At 41.7% G+C, this 23,919-nt stretch overlaps 2 protein-coding genes across 4 annotated transcripts in view; both read left to right on the top strand.

Annotated features, from left to right (window-relative positions):
* The first annotated feature begins 560 nt into the window (after window positions 1-560).
* Window positions 561-11,937, top strand: LOC110492058 (sal-like protein 4). Of its 2 annotated transcripts, none has more exons than XM_021566038.2 (4): window positions 561-773; window positions 5,379-7,898; window positions 8,038-8,348; window positions 9,164-11,937. In XM_021566038.2, exons 1-4 carry the CDS (start codon window positions 611-613, stop codon window positions 9,596-9,598), a joined length of 3,429 nt encoding a protein of 1,142 aa, XP_021421713.1. In that variant the 5' UTR covers window positions 561-610; the 3' UTR covers window positions 9,599-11,937. The 2 variants fall into 2 exon arrangements, with proteins under 2 accessions (XP_021421713.1, XP_021421714.2); XM_021566039.2 differs by lacking the exon at window positions 561-773 and adding an exon at window positions 4,162-4,313.
* Window positions 11,938-12,281: 344 nt separating this feature from the next.
* LOC110492057 (probable phospholipid-transporting ATPase IIA) overlaps window positions 12,282-23,919 on the top strand; it is a 39,542-nt gene continuing 27,904 nt past the window's right edge. Inside the window, exons 1-10 of one of the 2 annotated variants that reach the window (XM_036946948.1) lie at window positions 12,282-12,441; window positions 15,948-16,092; window positions 18,822-18,935; window positions 19,050-19,158; window positions 20,551-20,609; window positions 21,524-21,575; window positions 22,721-22,815; window positions 22,988-23,068; window positions 23,234-23,309; window positions 23,766-23,842. In XM_036946948.1, the coding sequence (XP_036802843.1) occupies window positions 12,374-12,441; window positions 15,948-16,092; window positions 18,822-18,935; window positions 19,050-19,158; window positions 20,551-20,609; window positions 21,524-21,575; window positions 22,721-22,815; window positions 22,988-23,068; window positions 23,234-23,309; window positions 23,766-23,842 (876 nt within the window). In that variant the 5' untranslated portion in view covers window positions 12,282-12,373. The remainder of the gene's footprint in view (window positions 12,442-15,947; window positions 16,093-18,821; window positions 18,936-19,049; window positions 19,159-20,550; window positions 20,610-21,523; window positions 21,576-22,720; window positions 22,816-22,987; window positions 23,069-23,233; window positions 23,310-23,765; window positions 23,843-23,919) is intronic. The other variant, XM_021566036.2, reaches the window with a different exon arrangement.

The raw sequence follows: 23,919 nt of genomic DNA, 5'->3' as shown, positions 1-23,919 counted from the left end.
ACTCAATTTAATACATTTTAAATTCAGCCTGTAACACAACAAAATGTGGAAAAAGTCAATGGGTGTGAATACTTTCTGAAGGCACTGTAAATCATTTTATGAATGATCTTAATGATTTTTTGTAACTTTTACAATTTCACAATACTTTTTCATTCAGCTCACCTAGATCACAATGCAAAGGATAGAGTGCAGGGTTTATGGATCATAAACAACATATTTGACTGGACATTGGAAGAAAATGACAGATTAATATGAACTAAAATCTCTGCAAGGGATTATTAATTTCTCAAAAAGGTTTTTCAAAATGTTCTACATGATGAAATACACTTTAATGTGTACCCTAAACAAACTAAATTGAATGAAATGATTATCGAAGTTACAATATTTCCATATATACAGTATAGCAGATTTTGTAGTTCTGTAACTCTTTTACCTCCCTCCCCATCGTTGCCCATCCACTAGTATCGCATCTCCCGCCCCCTTGGCATTCTGCTATTCTCATCAATGGGCCCTATTTGAATAAAGTGTAAGCACTTGGCGTGGAGCCAATCAGCTGTCAGAGGACCATGATACATCGCAATGCATTATTGATAATAATAATTCCTTTGACATGCGCATTTCTACTTCAGGGGCTAATTTTACAACCCGAAGAATTTGTAAAGAAGGGACGAAAATTGCGTTACTATTTGCTCCCGATGGTTGCACCATGTCGAGGCGCAAGCAAGCTAAGCCACAGCAAATCAATTCCGATGAGCCCGGTTCGTCAGAAAATGGTGAGTTTTTGGACTGTTAAACTACTTTTGGAAAGAGTCGCGCAGGGTTACATTTATCCAATGTTGCAAGGTAGCAACCTTTTTATTTGGAAAGTTATTCATTGTTTCTCCTCGCACTTTGACCTGGCTGGATCATGACCCTTGGAACTGACCATGCATTTAAAAAAAAAATGTATAAGCCTGCGAGTTTGAAGTTACCATTTTTGCCAATATACAGTTGACTTTTTGAAATTGTGTAAGCGGGTTTCTTGTTTGGAAACCTTTTGCGTTTATTCGTGAATATTCGTATGAATAAAATACGGTTTAATCTGTTTGAAGATCAATTGATCAATCGATTGCGTTTTGTTGAATAGAGTCAAAGCCCACTGTAAACGACATGATGCCTTAACTTTGAGTTAAGTTTCTCGAAAATGTTACCAATGGAATACGAAACTGGAATAGCTGGGTGACTACTAACGTTATTGCTGTAGGCTATTTAGAATGTTAATGTTTGGCTGTATTTTAGATGATTAAAAAGGTAATTGTAGAGAAATCCTTTGCACGTCTTTTGATATTTTTACATAGGCCTAATTGAAGAACTATCCATGTTCCGCACCAGAATTTGATTGCATGTGGTTTCTACTACTTTGGACTGTAGAAGTTTTTATTTGTGCTCAAATACATGGCATAACGTTGCACTTTTGTCAGTGTTTGATGCAATGTATTTTGGGGGCAAGTTTATAAAAGGTTCCAAACAGTGTGGTATGAAATGTGACTCAGAAGTAAGCTGATTTAAAGGGGGAAAGGGGGGGCAGTGGTAGGTTTGTAGGCAAGCTAGGGTTGGCGGTGCGGCTTGTGTTGCCATGTAGGCTTGCCATAGTAATTAACGTTATGAATGATTCTATTGATTCTACTTACATGTAGGGTACGCTGCTTGATTGGGAGTGTGCATATGTTCGATAACTTCTTGTTGGTGTTTCTTTGATCTGAGAATAGTTACGTTCCATTTAATACAGGTTAACAATGTACTCTCATTAAGTGGCATCCTTGTGTAGTTTCACCTCGTGCCATATTGCATTTTAGGTGATCTGATACAAATTATGCGCCACCAAGTGGTCATGTGATTTTTATTTTATTTTACTTGACACAAGTGGGAAAGTCAGTCTTGTTATTTAGAAATGATTAATTTGTTTTCTACTTGCTTTCCCTTAATTTTTCGGGTTCTTGATTAGTTTCGTCTCTGAAAATCGCCCACTTTTTTGCATAGTAAATCTTAAAGGTAACGTTCTCCTCCCTCTGCCTACTGCGTTATGCACTGCAACAGCATTGCAAATTTGTTTGACAATGAACGGATTCGGAATACAATGCCATTTGCCATTTTTTTCCACCCGATTCCAGTTGCCTGGTGAGCGATTAACAAGGGCAGCAACAGTTTCGTTGGAAGGATGCAGACAGATGGTCTACCCCACAGAGAGTACATTAGCTTTTGACAATGCGACTGGTTGTGAAATGGACTCAGTCGGCAGACATAAAAAATCATCACTTATTTATTCCAGTCCCATTTTGCTAGAATTTACTTTTCATGTAAATGAGAAGTTGATGTGCGAGACGATTGCCCCGGATCATTTCTGGGTTTTAAAGGCAAATCGGTGGATGCCTTTTTATATGAAGCCACTGTTCTGACTGATTATTGTGAGCATAGGTACAGTCGTTTTGTTTTATATTGACATGGGTTTTAAGTTCAATTCTAGTACAGGTCGTATAGATCTTTGTTTATAGTTGAATAGTCGCAGACTTGAATTATTGTGGCAAATTCAGGCATATTACACAATGAATATTGGTTTACATGTCCTTATAATAAAGTGTGCTTGTTATCGGGAGTCATTTACGTTTCTAAAATGAAATGAGTGTCAGGAAAGACAGGCTGGTCTTATTTTTTTTAATCCAGGGGCGGCAGGTAGCCAAGTGATTAGCGCGTTGGGCTAGTAACAGAAGTTGTTAGATCGAATCCCCGAGCTGACAATGTAAAAATAGGTCGTTCTGCCCCTGAACAAGGCAGTTAACCCACTGTTCCCAGGGCGTCATTGTAAATAAGAATTTGTTCTTAACTGACTTGCCTTTTTAAGTAAAGGTTAAATGACTAAAATAAATAAATAGACATTGGTTGCTTGCCCCTGGTGTTTTTGTCAGATGTTGCCCTCTGCTGGCAGTAGTGCACTGAGCCCAAATTGCACGAAATCAATGCATTGACTGGAAATGTGATTGAGAGAGGTTTTTCATGAATGTAAATGACTGATTCACGTTTTGCCCACCAAGCAATATTAATTTATAATATATATTAACCTCATTATTTATTGAAGTATTTGAATACCACCTTGAATGTGTGTGTATATAGTAGCAGTCAAAAGTTTGGACACACCACCTCAACATATGGAATCATGTGCTAACAAAAAGTGTTATTTTAGGTTCTTCAAAGAAGCCACACTTTGCCTTCTCTCAACCAGCTTCATGAGGTAGTCCCCTGGAATGCATTTCAAAAGGTGTGCCTTGTTAAATGTTGATTTGTGGCATTTATTTCCTTAATGCATTTGAGCCAATCTGTTGTGTTATGACAAGGTAGCGGTGGTATTTTAACAAAATAGCCCTATTTGGTAAAATAACAAGTCCATATTGTGGCAAGAACAGATCAAGTAAGCAAAGAGAAAGTACAGTCCATTATTACTTGAAGACATGAAGGTCAGTCAATCTGAAAAATTAAGAACTTTGAGAGGTTCTTCAAGTGCAGTTGCAAAAACCATCAAACACTAAGATGAAACTAGCTCTCATGAGGACCGCCGCAGGAAAGGAAGACCCAGAGTTACCTCTGCTGCGGAGGATAAGTTCATTAGTTTACCAGCCTCAGAAATTGCAGCCCAAATAAATGCTTCACAGAATTCAAGTAACACACATCTCAACATCAACTGTTCAGAGGAGACTGTGAATCAGGCATTCATGGTTGAATTGCTGTAAATAAACCACTTCTAAAGGACACCAATAAGAATACTTGCTTAGGCCAAGAACCACGAGCAATGGGCATTAGACTGGTGGAAATCTGTCCTTTGATCTGAGTCTAAATTTGAGATATTTGGTTCTAACTACCGTGTATTTGTGAGACGCAAAGTACGTGACTGGATGATCTCCGCATGTGTGGTTCCCACTGAAGCATGGAGATGTGGGGGTGCTTTGCTGGTGACACTGTCAGTGATTTTATTTAGAATTCAAGGCACACTTAACCAGCATTCTGCAGTGATACGCCATCCCATCTGGTTTGCGCTTAGTCCCAATATCATTTGTTTTTCAACAGGACAATGACCCAACACGCATCCAAGCTGTGTAAGGGCTATTTGACCAAGAAGGAGAGTGACGGAGTGCTGCATCAGAAGACCTGGCCTTCACAATCACCTTACCGCAACCCAATATAGATGGTTTGGGATGAGTTGGACTGCAAAGTGAAGGAAAAGCAGCCAACAAGTACTCAGCATAAATGGGAACTGCTTCAATACTGTTGGAGAAGCATTCCAGGTGAAGCTGGTTGAGAGAATGCCAAGTGTGTGCAAAGCTGTCAAGGCAAAGGGTGGAGAATTTGGAGAATCTCAAATATAAAATATATTTGGTTTTATTTAACTTCTACGGGATCGGTATCCCCCACGGGACGTTTAATGTAGGCTAATGTGATTAGCATGAGGTTGTAAGTAACAAGAGAATTTCCCAGGACATAGACATGTTTAATATGGGCAGAAAGCTTAAATTATTGTTAATCTAACTGCACTCTCCAATTTACAGTGAAAGAATACCATGCTATTATTTGAGTGTGCACAATTGTGAACTTGAAAGTTATTAAACCTATTAGGCACATTTGGGCAGTCTTAATACAACATTTTGAATAGATTTGCAATGATACGCATTGAATCAGTCTAAAACTTTGCACATACACTGCTGCCATTTAGTGGCCAAAATCTAAATTGTGCCTGGGCTGGAATAATACGTTATGGCCTTTCTCTTATATTTCAAAGATGATGGTACAAAAAAAACGCATGTTTTTTTCCCTTTGAATTATCTTTTACGAGATCTATGTTCTCCTAAATTCATTTTACATTTCCACAAACTTCAGCGTGTTTCCTTTCAAATGGTATCAAGAATATGCATATCCTTGCTTCAGGTCCTGAGCTACAGGCAGTTAGATTTGGCTATGTCATTTTAGGTGAAAATGGGGGGGGGGGGGGGGGGGGGGGTGAACAATCCTTTTAACACTTTTTTGGTTACTACATGATTCCATATGTGTTATTTCATAGTGTTTATGTCTTCACTATTATTCTACAATGTAGGAAATAGTAAAATAAAGAAAAACCCTTGTAGATGTTTCCAAACTTTTGTGTGTGTAAAAAATATATACACACATACACTACCACTATCTTGTTTGACTGAAATTGAAAAATAACTCTAAATGATAGAATTGAAATTCAACATAGTACTTAGTACTTAGTACATAGTACTTATACTGCCTATTTTAATTATATCCAGGCTGTAATTAATTTACATTCGTTGGTTTATTGTTTTTAACCTGACATTTCCCTATTATCATTACAGGCGTTCTACAAGGCGGTCAAACTGAAGAGAATGGGAATGAGGTGAAGAGGTTTAGAATGGACGAGATGAAGGTCTGCAACAAATGTTGTGCTGAATTCATCGATGAGGCTGAGTTTTTAAAACATCAGAATAATTGCACTAAAAGTCATGAGATGGTCATCATGAAAGATGGAGTGGGGAGAGAAGTACCAGATGACTTCTCACAGAGTGACTTTCAGAAAGACCATAGTGACTGCCAGTCCAGCAGTAATACTCTGTCAAAGTCCAATGCAGTGTCTATGGAAAGGATGGAGGAAGAACCAAAATCAAACAGTGAGGAACAACCATCCAAACAAGACCAGGTGGAGATGTCTGACAGTCCCAGGCCTGAGATGAGTTGCCATCAGCACCAAGCCTCATCCAAACCCCAAGATTCAAATGTCACCTTGGAGTCCATGCCTGGCACCAAAGTGGCTGTCACTCAGCACTCATCGAACAGTGGTTTGAACAACTGCAAGTCTCCACAGGCCTCCCAGGAGGCCTTGCAAGCCATCCCTGTGATCCTGGAACAGCTAGTGGCCCTCCAGCAGCAGCAGCTCCAGCAGATCCAACTGACTGAGCAGATCCGTATCCAAGTGTCAATGATGGCTCCACAGAGCCTCCACTCGGCCCTAGGGGCAGCAGTCGACCCCCTCAAAGCCTTAGGAGTTCATCTCTCCCAGCAGCTCTCTGCTGCAGCAGCCCTGATCGGCAAGAGGACTGGCAACCAGAGCCTCTCGCTAGAGTCCCTCAAACAGGGTAAACTACCTCTGTCCAATGGCATTCCCACCTCACTGGCTCAAGGCATGGGGCCGATGCCCTTCAAAGCCGATATGTTGAAGGGGCTCCCAGACATGGCCAACCACCTACCAGCGATACTGCCTCATTCAACAGGGTCCGTGGTCTACCAAAGTCCCCTCACTAGCCTCTCATCAGGGATGGATCCCTCTAAGAAAGTAAAGAGCAAGATCCCAAATATGCCTGAGTCTAAAAATGGGTCTGGTGGCGACAGCATGTACAAGCACAAATGTAAATACTGTGGGAAAACGTTTGGGAATGACAGCGCACTCCAGATCCATTTGCGCTCGCACACTGGAGAAAGACCATTTAAATGTAACATATGTGGAAACCGTTTCACAACCAAAGGAAACCTCAAAGTGCATTTCCAAAGACACAAGGAAAAGTACCCTTACATCAGGATGAACCCACATCCTGTGCCGGAACACCTTGACAACATTCCCACCAGCAGCGGCATCCCCTACGGCATGTCAATGCCCATTGAAGAATCCAACATGGTGGACATGAAGCCAATGCTCGGCCTCCCATCTCCAGGTTTCCACCCATCAGCACTGCAGGGGTTCAAGCCTTCATTTGATTGTTTCAGGAGTGACCCGTTCTCCCAAAGAGCGTCATCGGGAGGTGACTGCGTGTCAATTTCCTCAAACATGTTCAATCACGAAATGGGCTCTGATCAGGACCACCAGGTATCTAAAGAGCTAATGGGAGCGCTGCATCACATGAATGGCAAAGGCCTTCCTGGCGACCACAACAGCTCTGAAACTGCCAAGCTACAGCAAATGGTGGATGGACTGGAAAAGAGGACCAATGACCCAAACGAGTGCTACATCTGCCACCGGGTGCTCAGCTGCCAGAGCTCCTTGAAGATGCATTACCGTACACATACGGGCGAGCGGCCCTACAAGTGTAAGATCTGTGGACGTGCCTTCTCCACCAATGGCAACCTCAAAGCTCATTACGGTGTTCATCGGGCCAACACGCCCCTCAAGATGCAGCACTCTTGCCCCATTTGCCAGAAGAAGTTCACCAATGCGGTGGTTCTTCAGCAGCACATCCGCATGCACATGGGAGGCCAGATCCCTAACACCCCCATGCCAGAGACCCAGCTCGATGCCTTGGAAGAAATTGACTCCTCTCTGCCGGACGAGAAGTCCATGGACACCAACGGCTTTGAGTGCATGGTAGACCAAGACGCAGAGCTTGACTCTCAAGAAAAGCCAAGTGACACCTCAGATTCTCTCGCACCATCTTTCTCTGAGGAACCACACCAACCTAATCAGGACCCTCAATTCTCAATGTTCTCCAGCATAGCTGCTCAGGAGAACCACATGAAGAACCTCACCTTGGCTCTCAACCTGCAACGCCAAAGCGGCACTGCCTCGGAGTGTGATGGAGTGCCCCCCAATGAGTCCCCATCAGCCGCCGAGTGCATCCGGGAGCATGAGTACCGGAATGGCCGCAGCCCTGACATCTCAGACTCTGTCTCCTTCCACTCGTCATCACCAGTCAACGGACTGGCTGCTGCCTACATGGCTAAGTCCCCCGAGTCAGCCGTCCCTGAGGATTACACCCGGAATGAGCATAGAACGGACTCTGACAGCAGCTCTCAGGATGCCAATGGAGCTCTGGACCTAACGGCACCCATCTTTACCCAAAAAAACATCAAAAAAGAGCCTGGCCTACCCTTCACTAATAGAGAGTATGGTAAGTGTATAAGCCCCTTTGATTAGAATGTGCTTTATTGTAAATCAATCACATTCCCTGTAGGGTTTTAAAAATAGGTTGACTGGGAGTAATCTTGATTATTGTTTATTAACTGGATTTATTTTTCTTCTCTTAACAGCTCCCAGCCATTTGCCTCCTTTTATGAGGGTGCCTCCCAGTCTGGTCAAACTGGAGAGGCAGATTCCCCCAGAGAGCTCCATGGGCATGGGCCCTCTATTTGTCTCCCAGATGCCTCAGGGAGTGGGAGGGCAGCCACGTGATGGCTCCAGTGCTCACCGTAGATCCAGCAAGCAGCATCTGTGTAACTCCTGTGGCAAAAACTTCTCCTCTGCCAGTGCCCTTCAGATCCATGAAAGGACCCACACTGGCGAGAAGCCCTTTGGCTGCACCATTTGTGGCAGGGCCTTCACCACTAAAGGCAACCTCAAGGTAAGGCTTTTTTTATAGAAATGAAATGCTATTAAAGCCTTTGTCTTTCATGGACTCTGTGGCCTGGTATGAAACAGCTAACTTCCTGCAATTCTAAACATTTTGCCATGGGGCAAAGAGTAAAATGTGCCGTTTTTTATATATATAGCTAATCTAATGCTATTTTGCCATGAGGCTGAGAATGTTTTGCTGTGTTGACTGTAATAAATGTACTGAATTATGAGCTTGAGGCCTGATGAGCTGTCTTTGCTAAATGAACAAATTAAGTAGGCGTTGGCATGGTGCATATAGCCATAGAAGCACAGTGACATGCCTCAATGCAGTCATAGTCATGGATTATTGGGGGTGTGGCTTTTAGTTATTTTTGTCCACCATCCCATCAGAGTGAATGTCATTCCAGTGCACTGCTTGGTATGAATTCTATCTGATAGTGTTTGTATGTTTAGGTAAATAGACAAATGTCCTATTTGGAACATGAGTAGAAATCATCATTTTTGTTGTTGCTTTATCTGATTGGGTTGGCCTGGCTCGCCAGTGGCTGGGTCTGGGCCCACACGTGCCTACGTGGCTGGATTGTCCCAAGTGGATGTTAAGTAATTGTCAACATTTTGATTAACTAGCCCTAACCTTAACCCTTATCCTAACCCTAAACTTAACCCTTACCTCAATCCTGGCCCTAACCTAAAACATTACCCTAACCTTAGCAAGCATTTGCTTATCAACAGGTGGTTTAATAGTCTGACCACCTAAATGGAACTATACAAATAAGTGTGACCTCATTTTCTGTAGTAATATCTATTCCATGCTTGTTTTAGGTGCACGTTGGAACTCACATGTGGAACAGCTCTGCGAGGCGCGGCCAGCGCCTCTCTCTGGACAACCCCATGGCCCTGATGGCGATGAGCTCAGAGTCTGGCAACATGATGCCAGAGATGATGCCATCTCCCAGGGAACTGGGTCCTCCTCCGCCGATGAACTTCGACCAGTCTCTGTGGAACCAGTACACTGCAGCTTTCACCAATGGCCTGTCCATGAAGACTAACGAGATCTCTGTGATCCAAAATGGCGGAATGCCTGGTAGCCTAGCCGGTGGTCCTACGGTCTGCTCTACTGGAGGCCTGATGGAAATGGATGGGTCCCACTCTGGCCTGCCTGCCACCATGGCAGAGATGGAAAGGAATGGCTCAGAGTGTGTGGCTAGATCTCAGTTCCAACATTTCATGGAGGAAGGGAAAATTGCAGTGAACTAGTTGTAAAATGGAAGAACAAAACAGTTTTATCTGTTTTTGTTTTGCTTATAGTTTCTTTGTCGATTGTGTACGGATTTTGAATATTCATAGTAGCAATGTTAGCTAACATTGCCACTTGGTCCTTGACTGGTACAATCAACACGTGCTATTCCAACACTTTCAAGAGATAGTCCATAACCCTTGCTGAACATATTGCTGTTTTTTTGCAAAGCCTAGTTGGAACTCTCAGTAACTTAAATGATGCAGCTCTTCCCTTTTTCATTTGAACAATTCACCCCTTAAGTGTTATTTTTAGTTGAAGTTGCTCAAACTACTGTAGGTGTATTTACGGTTATATTTTTCTCCATAATATATGCGGGTATTTCTGTGACACTTTTTAGTCTTGTATCCTGAAGTTGAATGTATGGCTTACTTGAAACCGCTTTGATTCAGAATGTCTCTCTCCTTGACGGAAGAACCTGTAGGATTTTGTCTAGCATTATGAAAGCTTCAGTGTATGACCGATTGTGGACACCATTGTTTTAGTGCAGATAAACAAGTGGTTGTCCTGATTCCTCTACAGTACATAACTACTTGGCTCTCGACCTATTGTGTGCCATACATTTTATGAAATGTGTGTAGTTTCAAAATGGCCAACTGTCTTGCAACGATATTTCATAGGAAAGTGTTTGATATTTCAAGTTGTCTGCAGCTGCTCGGAGGTGGTCTGCTGAGAGTTATCCGTCAGGTGTCATATACTTTTGTTTGATCCAGACAGACTGATTTGCTCAGTCATCTGTTTTGGATGTTGATTATGTTTCCAGGTAGTTTACAGATGCTGAGACAATAGTTTCTTTGCCTTTCTCTCTAAAACTGAAAAACCTCATGCCAAGTGCCTAGCTTGAATTTGAATTGTTTCTATATTGTCTATTTTTTTCTTTTTTTAAAGCACCACAAGATTGTAATGACGGTTATATTTGTCTGTGTGTTTTGACTGGTACTATATTTTTCCATATTGCATTGTTCCCGGAAATGTTTTCTTTTCACTAATTTACAAGATGACCTTTTCCATATTTTTGCTCCCAATATTCCTTTTTGTAGAGCTTCTGCGTCTTTTGGTGGGTTGTGTTCTGAAGGCTATGGTTTGCGTCCCAAATGGTACCATATTCTCTACATACACAGGCCCTGGTCAAAAGTAGTGCAGCGTACAGGGAATAGGAATACCATTTGGGACACAACCCATAAAATGCTGAATGCTCTCAATCATGCCTGCACTTTATATTTCTTCAAACTTTTGGTAAAGCTTGTCATTTTAATGGTTACGTGTCAAAACCCTCATTTACATTTACCTTGATCTTCATATAGGAGTGCACATCAGCGATTGTCATCTTTTCTTAGTTTGAGGACTTGGAAACATTGACTTCAGAATTTTACTCTATTTAACTCAATTCCCAGCCCTATTAAGTTTGACATACTTCAATAATTCTCTCCATTGACTGGGACTCTACATTATTTTTATCCATTGTGGAATCTTAAACTTTTTGTTTTGTTATTTATATTGTGTATGATGCCAGAGCTTTGGGGGCTACACTCTACCTCATTTAGATATTAGTTTGTCCTCCACCTACCCTCAAAGTTAACACAATGGGTACATTCACTCTCTGATACATTTTGAGTAAGCAATGATATGCTTTCATTCTTCGCACAACCTACTGAGTTATGTAAGTAATGAATGTATCACTGGACTCTTTGCACAACTCAGAATGCACAGATTAACTCTATAATCCTGTTGTACATCCCCCATTGAAATGCATTTACCAAATTGTGCCTTGTTTTAAAAGTAAAACCATGCATCAGAACTGCTTTGAGGTTGTCTATACAATTCAAGAAATTGAGCCTGTGTAGGCTTGTTTACAATGTAAATGTCCTTTTCCTTATCACGTAAAATGTTACTTTCTGGTCTTTCTGAAAATAGAAATCAGGGTGACCTTTCCAACTTTGGTTTGCATTCCTTTGTCAGTTCCCAGCATGCCATGAATTACTCTAAAAATCGTGTGTTTTATTTAATTGTTTGTATGAATTTGATTTATTTAGTTCAGTCTATGGAAGAGTTAGCGTTTCAGTTACAGGATTAACTTTGCTCTGTCTCCTCAGAGCATGGATTTTGGATTAATTACCTCATGGGTTTGTTCTTGCTACTTTTCTTTAATTTGCATTGTGCACATCCCTGATTTCCATCTTGTCTCCTTCAGATGACTTTCTTGGAGTTGTTGGTTTGGTTGTTGATCTCACATGTGTCCCAGAAATAAATGTTTGGTCCCAGATTTTGCATCAACTAAATTAATTTGCATCTCCAACTAGCCGTATGTTGTCTGTTCTCATTTTCTTCCCACAATCAAAGCTAACTATCTGTTTTGTGACCTCTGATCAAGGCCTAGAGTGGTCTTCAAATGTATAAGTAGCCTAATTAGTTTATCCAACCATTAAAAAAAAAAAAAAAAAAAGTTTTTAAAGATAAAAGCCCCATGGCCATCTGTAGGTGTAGACCTATTCCAATTTGAATCTCTTGACATGTGCAGGGTTAAGATACACTATCTTGAAATGGTCAAGACTCAAGCATTGGCTACTGGGTTCAAGTTATCTGATTCAGTGCAGTCTCTCAACAAGCCTAGGCCAATATTTGTGGACCTTGGAATGACAGTCACTTCCGTCCATAGCTGTACTCCATCTAGTCACAACCCGCAGAGACTGCTAAGGGGAGTTTGCCTGGCGTCACCGTCAACTGGGGCTGCAGGAATGACGGACAATATTCCTTTACAACCAGTAAGACACAAAAAAAGACACGACAATAAAAACAGGAATGGGTAAGAACAAAAAAATAAATTTACACTAAGTAGAAATGAGAACATCGATATTAGGAGGATGTTAGGCTGTTATTTAGCTCGTTGGCTAATAACATAATGAATTGTTTACCAAACCGCGGACGAATATATTCGCTACATTGTAACCGTTCTAAACGTTCAAGATAAATGCTATTTTTCATTAAAAAAATAACACAATGACGGGATTTGCCTTGGTTGGGGAAATGTGTAATCGAAATGAGTATTTCATTCTAGCGAAAGGGATGACACAACCTTGTTCCGGTTGCTGAATGCCCTGGCGGTGCTAGTGGGCCTACACTATTCATCGTCTATTGTTTGTTTATCTTGACTAGATAGGCCTATAGAACGGAAAAACAACACTATCATTATGCCTAAAACACAAGGTGGGGTAAAGTAGCGTGGCTGACTGGCATTCTTTGTGTCATTGCGTTGAACCAGCCCCAGACAGGGCAGGCCTTATGAGAATTGGGAGACAGCCAGTGATTGACTTGGGCAGGAGCTCACCGGAGTGGATTACCTGCACCTCAGAATATTAGTTAAGTATTGTGGAGCTCCACCTAAATATAAACAGTGTACCTGCACATATTTCAGTCAAAGTAAGGCACTGGGCGCAGCAAACCACCATGATTGACTATGGACACAATACGGATGATGATGCGATTTCTATGAAGTTTATGATATTTCCTGATATATGCAATGATAATATTGCGTCATAGAGTTGCACCAATTGTAAAGTAAAGCCTAACGTCTCATGTCCTCCAGTTGCATCAAACTCTTTGTGTTCCGGCGGAAGTTATTCATTGTCAATGGAGCAGTCTGCAATGCTAAGTTGGGGGTGCCGCACTAGGCTGTGGTGCGTTCAATGTACCGCGTGCGTTCAATATTTTCAACTCGTGCGTTGTTTTACCGTGCGATGGTACAAACGGAAGTACACACAGAATCCAACTAGGTTGCTTCTAGCTACTTGAAAAGCGAAGCACATGTGATGCAAGTACTGAAAATGCGGTGTAGACACCCGGCAAAACAAAACGCGTATTCATCTGGTGGACATCTGGCAAAATACAGGCCACACAAGACTAGCCTGCACACCTGTCCGGGCATCCCCTTTGCACCTCATGTCCCCATCATCCGATCAGACAGGAAAGGGCAATCTCAGAGATGGCGCTTGTCAGAGCATTTCAATTTTAGATTTGAAATAAATTACAAATTAGTAGGTTTAAGATGTACAATAAAATATATACAGTCAGGTCCCAAATTGTTGGCACCCTTAAAGATGAGCAAAAAATACTGTATAAAATAATTCAAATACTGAGCTATATTGTATGTTCCAAAAGATTGGACAATTATATTTCATACTAATTGAATTGCTAAGAGAAAGATATTTTGTTAAACATTTTTATTTCAAGATAGGGGTCAAAATGATTGGCGCCCCTGTTTTCAAAACCTTTCAATACCTCACCTTGCGAGGATAACGGCACTGAGCCTTTTTCTGAAATGTTTTATGAGATTGGAGAACACATTGGGAGGGATCTTAGACCGTTCCTCCGTACAAATGCTTGATATCCTTCTTCTGCGCTTATAGACTGGCCTCTTCAATTCAAACCAAAGTTTTTCAACTGGGTTCAAGTCCGGAGATTGAGATGGCCATTGCAAAATTAGATTTTGTGGTCAATTAACCATTTCTTTGTGGATTTTGATGTGTGCTTGGGGTTATTGTCTCGCTGGTAGAAGCATCAGCATCCTAGCAGAGGCATCCAGGTTTTTGGCGAAAATGTCTTTCTACTGGTAAAGTTCATGGTGCCGTTGACCTTAACAATGGCCCCAGGACCAGTGGAAGCAAAATAGCCCCATATCTTCAAAGCGCCATATTTTACAGTAGGTATGGGGTTATTTTCTGCTCATGCATCCTTATACTGAAAAACCGGAATAATACAAATATATTCATATTTTATTTTTTTGCAAAACATTTGTAGTGCACTGGGCCTTTACTAGTCCTTTATTAGTGGACCGATATAGCCATCCGTAGCGCAGATAAATAAAAAAAAATCAGCATTACCCAAATTACCCAAATACTTCCCGCAGCTATGTCCACAGTCAATGATTCATTATCCAGGTATTCAGTCCCTAGATATGTGTAGAATATGTGATCTGTAAAAATCATAGAACATTATGACACATGGCAGCCATAAGATTAGGTCACGTGCTGCCCTGCTTGCCTAGATGAAGTGGAATGCTTTGTTTGAGAAAGGTGTATGGAACTAAGACCTTGCTGCCTAACACATGAAGCCAATATTTACTGAGTTGGGGCCCACCTCTGTGGTCCTATTGACTGACTGAAGCCTTGCTCACCACCATAGGAAAGAAACATATTATTTGCATGTTTTTGTAGTGGCATTTCAGTGAGAGGGAAACACTAAAAGGGCCAGTTTCCCAGACACAGATTAGGCCTAGTTCTGGACTGAATAAATACTTTTATGGCATTTCTTCATTGAGCATGCTTTTTAGTCCAGGGTCTGTGTTCAAAAGCGTCTATGAGTAGGATGTTGATTCAGGATCAGATCCCTCCCAAGTCCATATAATCATTATGATTTTAAATGCAAAACTGATCCTATATCAGGGCTGTTCTGAGACTTTTTGTGAATAGAGGTCCTGGAGCAGCCTTAAAGCTGATATAGGGGGCTGGAATAGGGTGCCATTAGACACACCAGCTATTTAAATTTTCATGTTGAAAGACAATATCCCAATTACGGCCCCAAAAAAGTGCATGTGCATTTAACTTTTTGGGCAACCTGACCAAATTCACATTGACGTATCTATAACTGACATTTCTTTCTCATTGAAAGCCAGTCTAAGAAGCGGTAGATGTGTTCTATGTGCACTATTTCTATGCTTTCCATTCATACGTTTCGTTTTTGCATTTTTTACTTTTGGTTTTGTACACCATCTGAAAAGAAATATACATATATATTTCACAGCGGTTTAAATTGTACAATGATTCTCTACACTGTACTTGCTTGTTTTGTCAAATAAACAGAAATTAGGGGACTATTAGAATTTGAGCAACCAGGAAATGGTGGAGCGATTTCTGCAAAGTGTATCTTTAAAGGGAAACTTCGGGATTTTGACAATGAAGCCCTTCATCTGCTTCGCAAGAGTCAGATGAACTCATGGAAACAATTTGTATATCTCTGCATCCTGTATGAAGGAAGTTAGAGGTACTTTTGTGAGCCGATGCTAACTATCGGTAGTGCAATTAGCGGAAGTCTATGGTATCTACCAGCATGTTAGGAGTTACCAAAGACTTCCAATCATTGTGCTAACGCTAGTTAGCAATTGAGCTAACACTAGTTAACTTCTTTCTAACTGCCTGCAGACTCTCTGACTCTGGGGAAGTAGATAAAGGGTTTTATTGGCAAAATCCTGATGTATCCATTTAACCTGGGTCAAGGAAACCATCCCTAATGATGTACTACACTGGTGTTCCTCAGGTGCTGCCCGTGGTCGAGGTGCTGCGGCATGGGGGACTTCCGGCCGCGGACAGTGTGGCTGGGCCACCCAGAGAAGAGGGAGCAGAGGTACCCCCGGAATGTCATTAACAACCAGAAGTACAACTTCTTCACCTTCCTCCCAGGGGTGAGTGTCAGGGACTTGGGGTCAACCAAGCAACTGTAATTTGCTCCTCATTCACAACACAACAAGCCTGAAAGAGTTTAGTGGCAAAGTGGGGTAAGTATTGAGTGAGTAGTAGGGCTGACCCCGTAGATTCAGATATAACAAATATTTTAATCAAATGAGCAGTCTTGTTAGCCTGTGTTGTTTAGCCTATGTGCCTCTAGTTCACAGGGGGTTGGTGGTACCTTAATTGGGGAGGACGGGCTCGTGGTAATGGCTGGAGCGGAATAAATGTAATGGTATCGAGCACTTGGTTTCTATGTGTTTGATGCCTTTCCATTCACTTAGTTCCAGCCATTATTATGAGCCGTCCTCCCCTCAGCAGCCTCCACTGCTCTAGTTGCTTAGTCTCTTTATTGTTTTGTCATGACAAGTGAAGCGAAACCACGGCAAAAATACTAAGGAGTGTTTTTGTTTCCCTTTCAGATTTTTCAAGCCTAATTTTACTATGAATTAGGTTTTCAGACATTTGCTAGTCTTAAAACATAGCCTTTTTTTGGATATGAGGTCGGACATTAAAAGTAGTCCAGATTTGTTTGGAAAAACAAAAGCAAAGAGCAGTCCTTTTTTGCATTGCAAATTATGATGATTTTTATTTACTTTAGATAATGTCAAGGAATTATTTTCGGGTCAAAGTCTCAAACACATTATTGTTGTTGTATGCTGTCACAGTAGCAATGAGAGAACACAAGATTTCCCTTTGTACTAATCTTGCACATTGGTGGTAATAAAATTCAGCCAAAGTGTAGTGTGACTGTTAAATCTATACTTGACTGTGGGTGGCACTGGAATGTTGTTGAGACATACACTGTATATACAAAAGTACATGGACACCCCTTCAAATTAGTGAATTTGGCTATTTCAGCCACACCCGTTGCTGACAGGTGTATAAAATCGAGCACACAGCCATGCAATCTCCATAGACAAACATTGGTAGTAGAATGGCCCGTACTGAAGAGCTCAGTGACTTTCAACGTGGCACCGTCATAGGCCACCTTTCCAACAAGTCATTTTGTCAAATTTCTGCCCTGCTAGAGCTTCCCCAGTCAACTGTAAGTGCTGTTATTGTGAAATGGAAACATCTAGGAGCAACAACGGCTCAGCCACGAAGTGGTAGGCCACACAAGCTCACAGAATGGGACCACCGAGTGCTGAAGCATGAAGCGCAGGAAAATTGTCTGTCCTCGGTTGCAACAGTCACTACTGAGTTCCAAACTGCCTCTGGAAGCAACATCAGCACAGTAACTGTTTGTCGGGAGCTTCATGAAATGGATTTCCATGACCAAGCAGCCGTGCACAAGCCTAAGATCACCATGCTCAATGCCAAGTGACGGCTGGAGTGGTGTAAAGCTCGCCACCATTGACCCAATCAGTGGAAACACGTTCTCTGGAGTGCTGAATCACGCTTCACCATCTGGCAGTCTGACGGACCAATCAGAGTTTGGCGGTGCCAGGAAAACGCTACCTGCCTTAATGTAAAGTTTGGTCTAGGGCTGTTTTCTATGGTTCGGCTAGGCTCCTTAGTTCCAGTGAAGGGAAATCTTAACGCTACAGCATATAATGACATTCTAGCCGATTCTGTGCTTCCAACATTGTGGCAACAGTTTGGGGAAGGCACTTCCCTGTTTGAGTATGACAATGCCCTGTGCACAAAGCGAGGTCCATTCAGAAATGGTTTGTCGCCTCCCGGGTGGCGCAGCTGTGCCATCAGAGTCCCTGGGTTCGCGCCCAGGCTCTGTCGTAACCGGCCGCGACCGGGAGGTCCGTGGGGCGACGCACAATTGGCCTAGCGTCGTCCGGGTTAGGGAGGGATTGGTCGGTAGGGATCTCCTTGTCTCATCGCGCACCAGCGACTCCTGTGGCGGGCCGGGCGCAGTGCGCGCTAGCCAAGGTTGGCAGGGGCACGGTGTAGCCTCCGACACATTGGTGCGGCTGGCTTCCAGGTTGGATGCGCACTGTGTTAAGAAGCAGTACGTACGGCTGGTTGGGTTGTGTATCGGAGGACGCATGACGCCTTCGTCTCTCCCGAGCCCGTACGGGAGTTGTAGCAATGAGACAAGATAGTAGCTACTACAACAATTGGATACCACGAAATTGGAGAAAAAAAGGGGTAAAAATCAACAAAAAATAAAAAAATAAAAATAAATGGTTTGTCGAGATCAGTGTGGAAGAACTTGACTGGCCTGCACAGAGCCCTGACTTCAACCCCATCAAACATCATTTGGATGAATTGGAACTACGAGCCAGGCCTAATCACCCAACATCAGTACCCGACCTCACTAATGCTCTTGTGGCTGAATGGAAGCAACAGCAATGTTCAAACATCTAGTGGAAAGCCTTCACAGAAGAGTGGAGGCTGTTATAGCAGCAAAGGGGGGGACCCTGATATTAATGTCCATTATTTTGGAATGAGATGTTCGACAAGCATGTGTCCACATACTTGTGGTCATGTAGAATATAGAATGTATTTGTGTGTGGATGTTGCTTGCCATATGGTTCAACAGACAAAATAACAATAACAGCTTATTTTCGTCTTCGGTTTCAAGATGTTTTCTGTTTTTGTGCCTACTGAACATGACCCTGATTTAACATCACAGGCATATATTACTGTACTCCTATAGTGTAAAGACACATCGATGATTGGTTCTTGTGTTCATGTGAAATCATATTGTTCTGTTGTGTGTTTTCAGGTGCTGTTTAATCAGTTCAAGTACTTCTTCAACTTGTACTTTCTGCTCCTGGCGTGCTCTCAGTTTGTCAATGAGCTCAGGCTAGGTGCTCTGTACACCTACTGGGTTCCTTTGGTAAGCAGCATTTTTTTTTCAAGTAATGTAGCATTAAGTATATACGTGATCCACTACTCACTTGCTAATAATACAATAATGTCTAACTGGGTTTGTCTTATTTTTGATTTTCAGGGATTTGTTTTGATCATAACCATCGCGAGAGAAGCAGTTGAGGAGATCCGATGTTATTGTCGAGACAAAGAAGTGAATTCACAGATCTACAGCAAGCTCTCAACAAGAGGTAAGGATTTATTTTCAGTCATTGCACACAATCTGCCGACTGAACAATAACATAAATACCATCAACAAAACGTAACCACTCCTACAAATCAAAATCCACCAAATTTCCTGACGCAACCATTGAGATGAATATAAATGCCTAGTTGAATTTGAATAGTGGGTGTCTCCAGTTAACTGTATGAAGGTTGGTCGTGTCCTGTTTAAACTGGGAGGGGAGTGATGCCTTAATTCAAAGCAGAGATGTAAAAGTGTACACATAAGAGGGCTTGGAATAAAATGCTACCAGCAATAAAATCCCAGAGACCTCTTGTGGTTTCCATCACTTTTCCCCTTTGATCTGGCAGCTTGTTTTACTCATAAACAAAATGAATGGTTGCTTCCATGATAGTGCCCCCAGTGACTTGCTGCATGGGGTCTGGGTTATGAGAGCCAATTGCATGAGATCCCTGTAGATTGTTGTTCTACTCTAACTGAGCAAGTACTTTGTCAAAGGCAAAAACAAACAGTTGTTTACCCAGGATGTTTGTCTAATCCTGTATACTTGCAGGATTCATCATTTTAAAGTAGACCATTCTTAATTTATGTTTATTTCCTTGAAGGAATTTGATTTCAGATGGATTATTACTGAAATGTATTAGGACGTTTTTGTTTATTGATAAGCTGCCCTCCATCAGATGTTGTAAAAAGCAAGCTCGACTACATTTGAATTATCTTTGTGAAACAGAACAGTTTTTAGACTCCCATACACCTAAATGCATAGCAATATTAATGTCCTTTAATGTCTTACATATGCAAAAGCCTGAGGTCACAGCAAAGGTCATGGGTCAGTGACCCCCTCTAACAATTTTTGCCTGTTCATTCCAAATGGAATGGAAGAAAAGGCTCAACTTCCCCCGCCCTTCTAACATTCTTTCAGGTCTAGGCCTACATGGAAAATTACTTTCCCCAAATTTAGTGAAAGGAAATCTATAACAACAGTTGTCCACATTTGCTAGGCAATCGGGAGGTGACAGTTGGACATAAACAGTCATATTTAAAAGTGTTTCTGTATAGGGCCATGGGAAGAGAAGAATGAAGAGCAGGGTTTTAACTGTGTCTTTGAATGACGTTAATGACACCAGGATGTCTCACTACCATAAATCCTGTTTAGCTATGTGAACGTTTACATGGTCGTTTTAGATTTTTACTTGTTTGGGTCATTTTTCTCTAGTCTTCCCCTCGGAAGAGGAATGGAATGTCCATAAAACAACATACGCTCATATCTGTTCATCCTTTGTTTGGTCTAACCACAATACAATTATGATTATCAAAAAGAATTTGGTCACCTCAACTCAACGTTCTGCAATCTAAAAATGCTTATTGAATATTCATTTTACGTTTGTTTTTATTTCAGGCACTGTGAAGGTGAAAAGTAGTGGCATTCAAGTTGGAGACCTTATAATCGTGGAAAAGGTTTGTATCACTTCATAGATTTCGCCCTCAACTGCACCAAAACAATCGTAGGCTAAACTTGTAGGATATAGTTTTACCAGATAGTTGCACTTAAAAATACTTTAAGTTAATTTGTCATATCCATGTAGGGAAGTTAAAACAAGGCAATCAATTGGGGTTACTATTGTTGTCATTTGTGAGGCTAATTTGAATGTCACAACACTGGTAGCATGCTGTCGCTGTTAAAAGTATCTTAAGTAATTCTAACAGATTTTCCAATCTGTTTGGCCAGTTGCCTCTTGTCATCTTTTTTTGCTGGCTATTGTAGAAAGAGTAGATTCTGGGAGTCTTTGTATGTGAAATATGAGAAGGGAGTCCTCAGTTACCAAATGGCCACTTCTTTCAGAAAGGTTCAGTTAAACACTGCTGAAGGATAGGTCACACATGTTGCTCTCTATACATTTGATCTATTTTATCCATGACTGAGAGACATTCAAAGTAAATCGAACTCTGAATTGTTACGATCTTCAGATATGAAATTTGTTAAAATATCTAAATATACAACTTTGTACTGCCACATGGATCTGAAGTGCCACAGTAAATCTTAATTTAAACCATCGACCACTTAAAATACACCATGCCCCAGCTCAATGTTTTGAAGTCTGTCAACTTAAATAGCGTTGAAAATGAATCTTCCAATAACTCTGACCAGGACTCAGTCACAGTGAAGTCTGGGTCAAACAGAGTGTAAAGCCCGGTCAGGCTCCCAGTTTGGGTAAGTAAGGCTGGATGATTTGCTGCAGGGCTTATTATTATGACTAGCTGAATGAAGGTAATGTACATTAAAGGCAAAATGTCTGAATGTCTACAGTCAGAGGAGGGGGGTTGTAACAGGATGCAAGTTGAAGTCATGTTTTTCTTCTCTGTCTTTGTAGAACCAGCGAGTTCCCGCTGACATGATCTTCTTAAGGACCTCTGAAAGAAACGGTAAACATCTGCTGGTCATTCATCCAAATCTCCAAAACAAGATAGTTGGGGAAATGGCATGTTTTAAAAGGGTGGTGAGGTGAAGGGATTACTCTAGATCCAGGACAGGAAGTGTAACAATGTCTAAAATTGTAATGAGGTCCATTTAAGTTGAATGTTGATGATGGGTTGTGGTAGAAGAAGCATGGGACATTTATTTTCCCTAAGATCTCGATTGACCATTTTTGTCTTTCAAATTACAAGTTGCATCCTAAGGAAAATCACCAAGATATGCAAAGTGTAGAATAGAAAGAACATATCAAATGCAAAGAGAAGATGGGGGAACCAAGGTACAAAGATGGAGCCTAATCTGAATAAACAAATGTGGAATTGGATGAGATTTGGAAGAGTGATGACAGAAACACAATGAATTACTCACATGCAAAACAATGCTGTCTCCGACAGGCTTATTGTCTCATACACAACAAAAACACCACTGCCCCCTCGATAACTTGCAACGGTTGGGATCCATTGAAAATGTGCAATAAAACACCATAACCTTACACTTTTATCATCTTGATTTGGGGTAACACAAACTATATGATGCATGCTTGGTTGCGGTTGTGCTTTTCTATAGGGGGATGAAAAAAACATATGTTTATTTTACTGGAAAGAGTGTTTGGTTGGTTATCTCTATAACACATGGAGGCCATTAACTCAATAATGAAGAGCCTAACTATGATCTGTGTTCTCCGCTACAGGCAGGCAGGATGATGCGGGCTAGGGTTTGGGGGCTGGGTTACTGGGGGCTGTGGGGGGATGAGGGCTGGGTTGGCATGGATGCCTCTCCACTTGTTGATCCCCAGATTAATGTGCAGTTGGGCACCATTCATATTTGAACACTATTTTGTAATAAGATGACCTTTGTCATTCGGGAAGATATGTTTATGTTGAAAGATAGAGGGAACAAAGGATGCACCAAATAAAATAACGGCAGAAGTTGAAGCTAGTGACAAAACTGATAGGGTAAGACATATTTTTTTTTTCTTTTGATATACAGAAATAAGTTATTGGTACCACAGAGACCCTAAACCCTTATACCGTAGAGCCCCCTAGAGGTGTTTGTTACTCCATTCTAAATCATCCGTTCTCCTCCCTTATCCCAGGCTCCTGCTTCTTGCGTACTGACCAGCTGGATGGAGAGACAGACTGGAAACTACGCCTCCCGGTGGCCTGTACTCAGAGACTGCCCACTGCTGCTGTGAGTCACCACACCAAATGGCTGCTCCGCTATGTCTATAGTAGAGTGCAATGTTGGCACTTCACTGACTGCAGACATCTTTAGTAAAGTAATGCCACATCTCATGTTTTTTGGGGATGTTCTTAGAAGTGTTGTCGGTTATCAAGTGACCATGTTGTGATTGCTCCTCCAGGACCTTCTCCAGATCAGATCCTATGTGTATGCGGAGGAACCAAACATTGACATCCACAACTTTATTGGCACTTTCACCAGGGTGAGTGTTTTACCTGGACAAATCTATTTGACTTTTCTTGAATAAGACCTGCTAAAGACTCACATCAAGATAATTGCCACCATATCTAGTCAACTTGGAAGAAAGGCTGTTTTCGAGGGTAATGCCACTCACTCTGTGTTTTGTGTCCTATGTGCTGTGCTTTAGGAGGATGGAGACCCTCCAGTCAACGAGAGTCTCAGTATTGAGAATACTCTGTGGGCCAGCACTGTCATCGCCTCTGGTAAATACTAATTCCTCCAGTGGTGTAACTAGTACCAGCCCGCCCGCCCCCCATCTCTCTCCCTCCATCTCTAGAGCCGTGATGAGGCGTTACTTCCTCCACGATTGATGTGCTGATGATTTGTCCTCCTACACACACACACACACACACACCGGCGCAATCAGACATTTGGTCACTTAGAAACAGTTCAGGGGTAGTTAACTATTAGACAACATTTTCCTATAAGGGAAAAAACCCAACATAAAGATTCCAGAGTCTAACCTATATAACATATGGTAGTAATTTGGCAAATTGGCAGTCTGTCTCACGTATTCCTACTGTCGTTATACATTTCAAAACACCCTTTCACAACCAGGGAAGTCGCTGAAATTGCTGCTATATGCTGTATTACATGTTATGGTTCATGATTCCAGACTTAAAGTCTCAGCCAATTACTATAATGTTCTTTCTCTGTAGGCACTGTGGTGGGAGTTGTTATCTACACAGGCAAGGAGCTCCGGAGTGTGATGAACACCTCAAACCCAAGGCACAAGGTATATTCATGTTAGTCACAGTAAAACACCCTGCACATGACGCTTTCCTTTAGTAGACAAAGACATGTATATTATCT

Source organism: Oncorhynchus mykiss, chromosome 16 (genome assembly GCF_013265735.2).
Source record: "Oncorhynchus mykiss isolate Arlee chromosome 16, USDA_OmykA_1.1, whole genome shotgun sequence".
In the NCBI taxonomy this organism is placed as follows: domain Eukaryota; kingdom Metazoa; phylum Chordata; class Actinopteri; order Salmoniformes; family Salmonidae; genus Oncorhynchus; species Oncorhynchus mykiss.
This window is presented reverse-complemented; position numbering and strand designations above follow the sequence as displayed.

Excerpts from the sequence above, each read along its gene's own strand:
- LOC110492058 (XM_021566038.2), top strand. The coding sequence starts at position 611 with ATGCGCATTTCTACTTCAGGGGCTAATTTTACAACCCGAAGAATTTGT. Across the intron at positions 774-5,378 it reads GCCCGGTTCGTCAGAAAATG|GCGTTCTACAAGGCGGTCAA; the intron begins GTGAGTTTTTGG and ends TTATCATTACAG. Across the intron at positions 8,349-9,163 it reads CCACTAAAGGCAACCTCAAG|GTGCACGTTGGAACTCACAT; the intron begins GTAAGGCTTTTT and ends TGCTTGTTTTAG.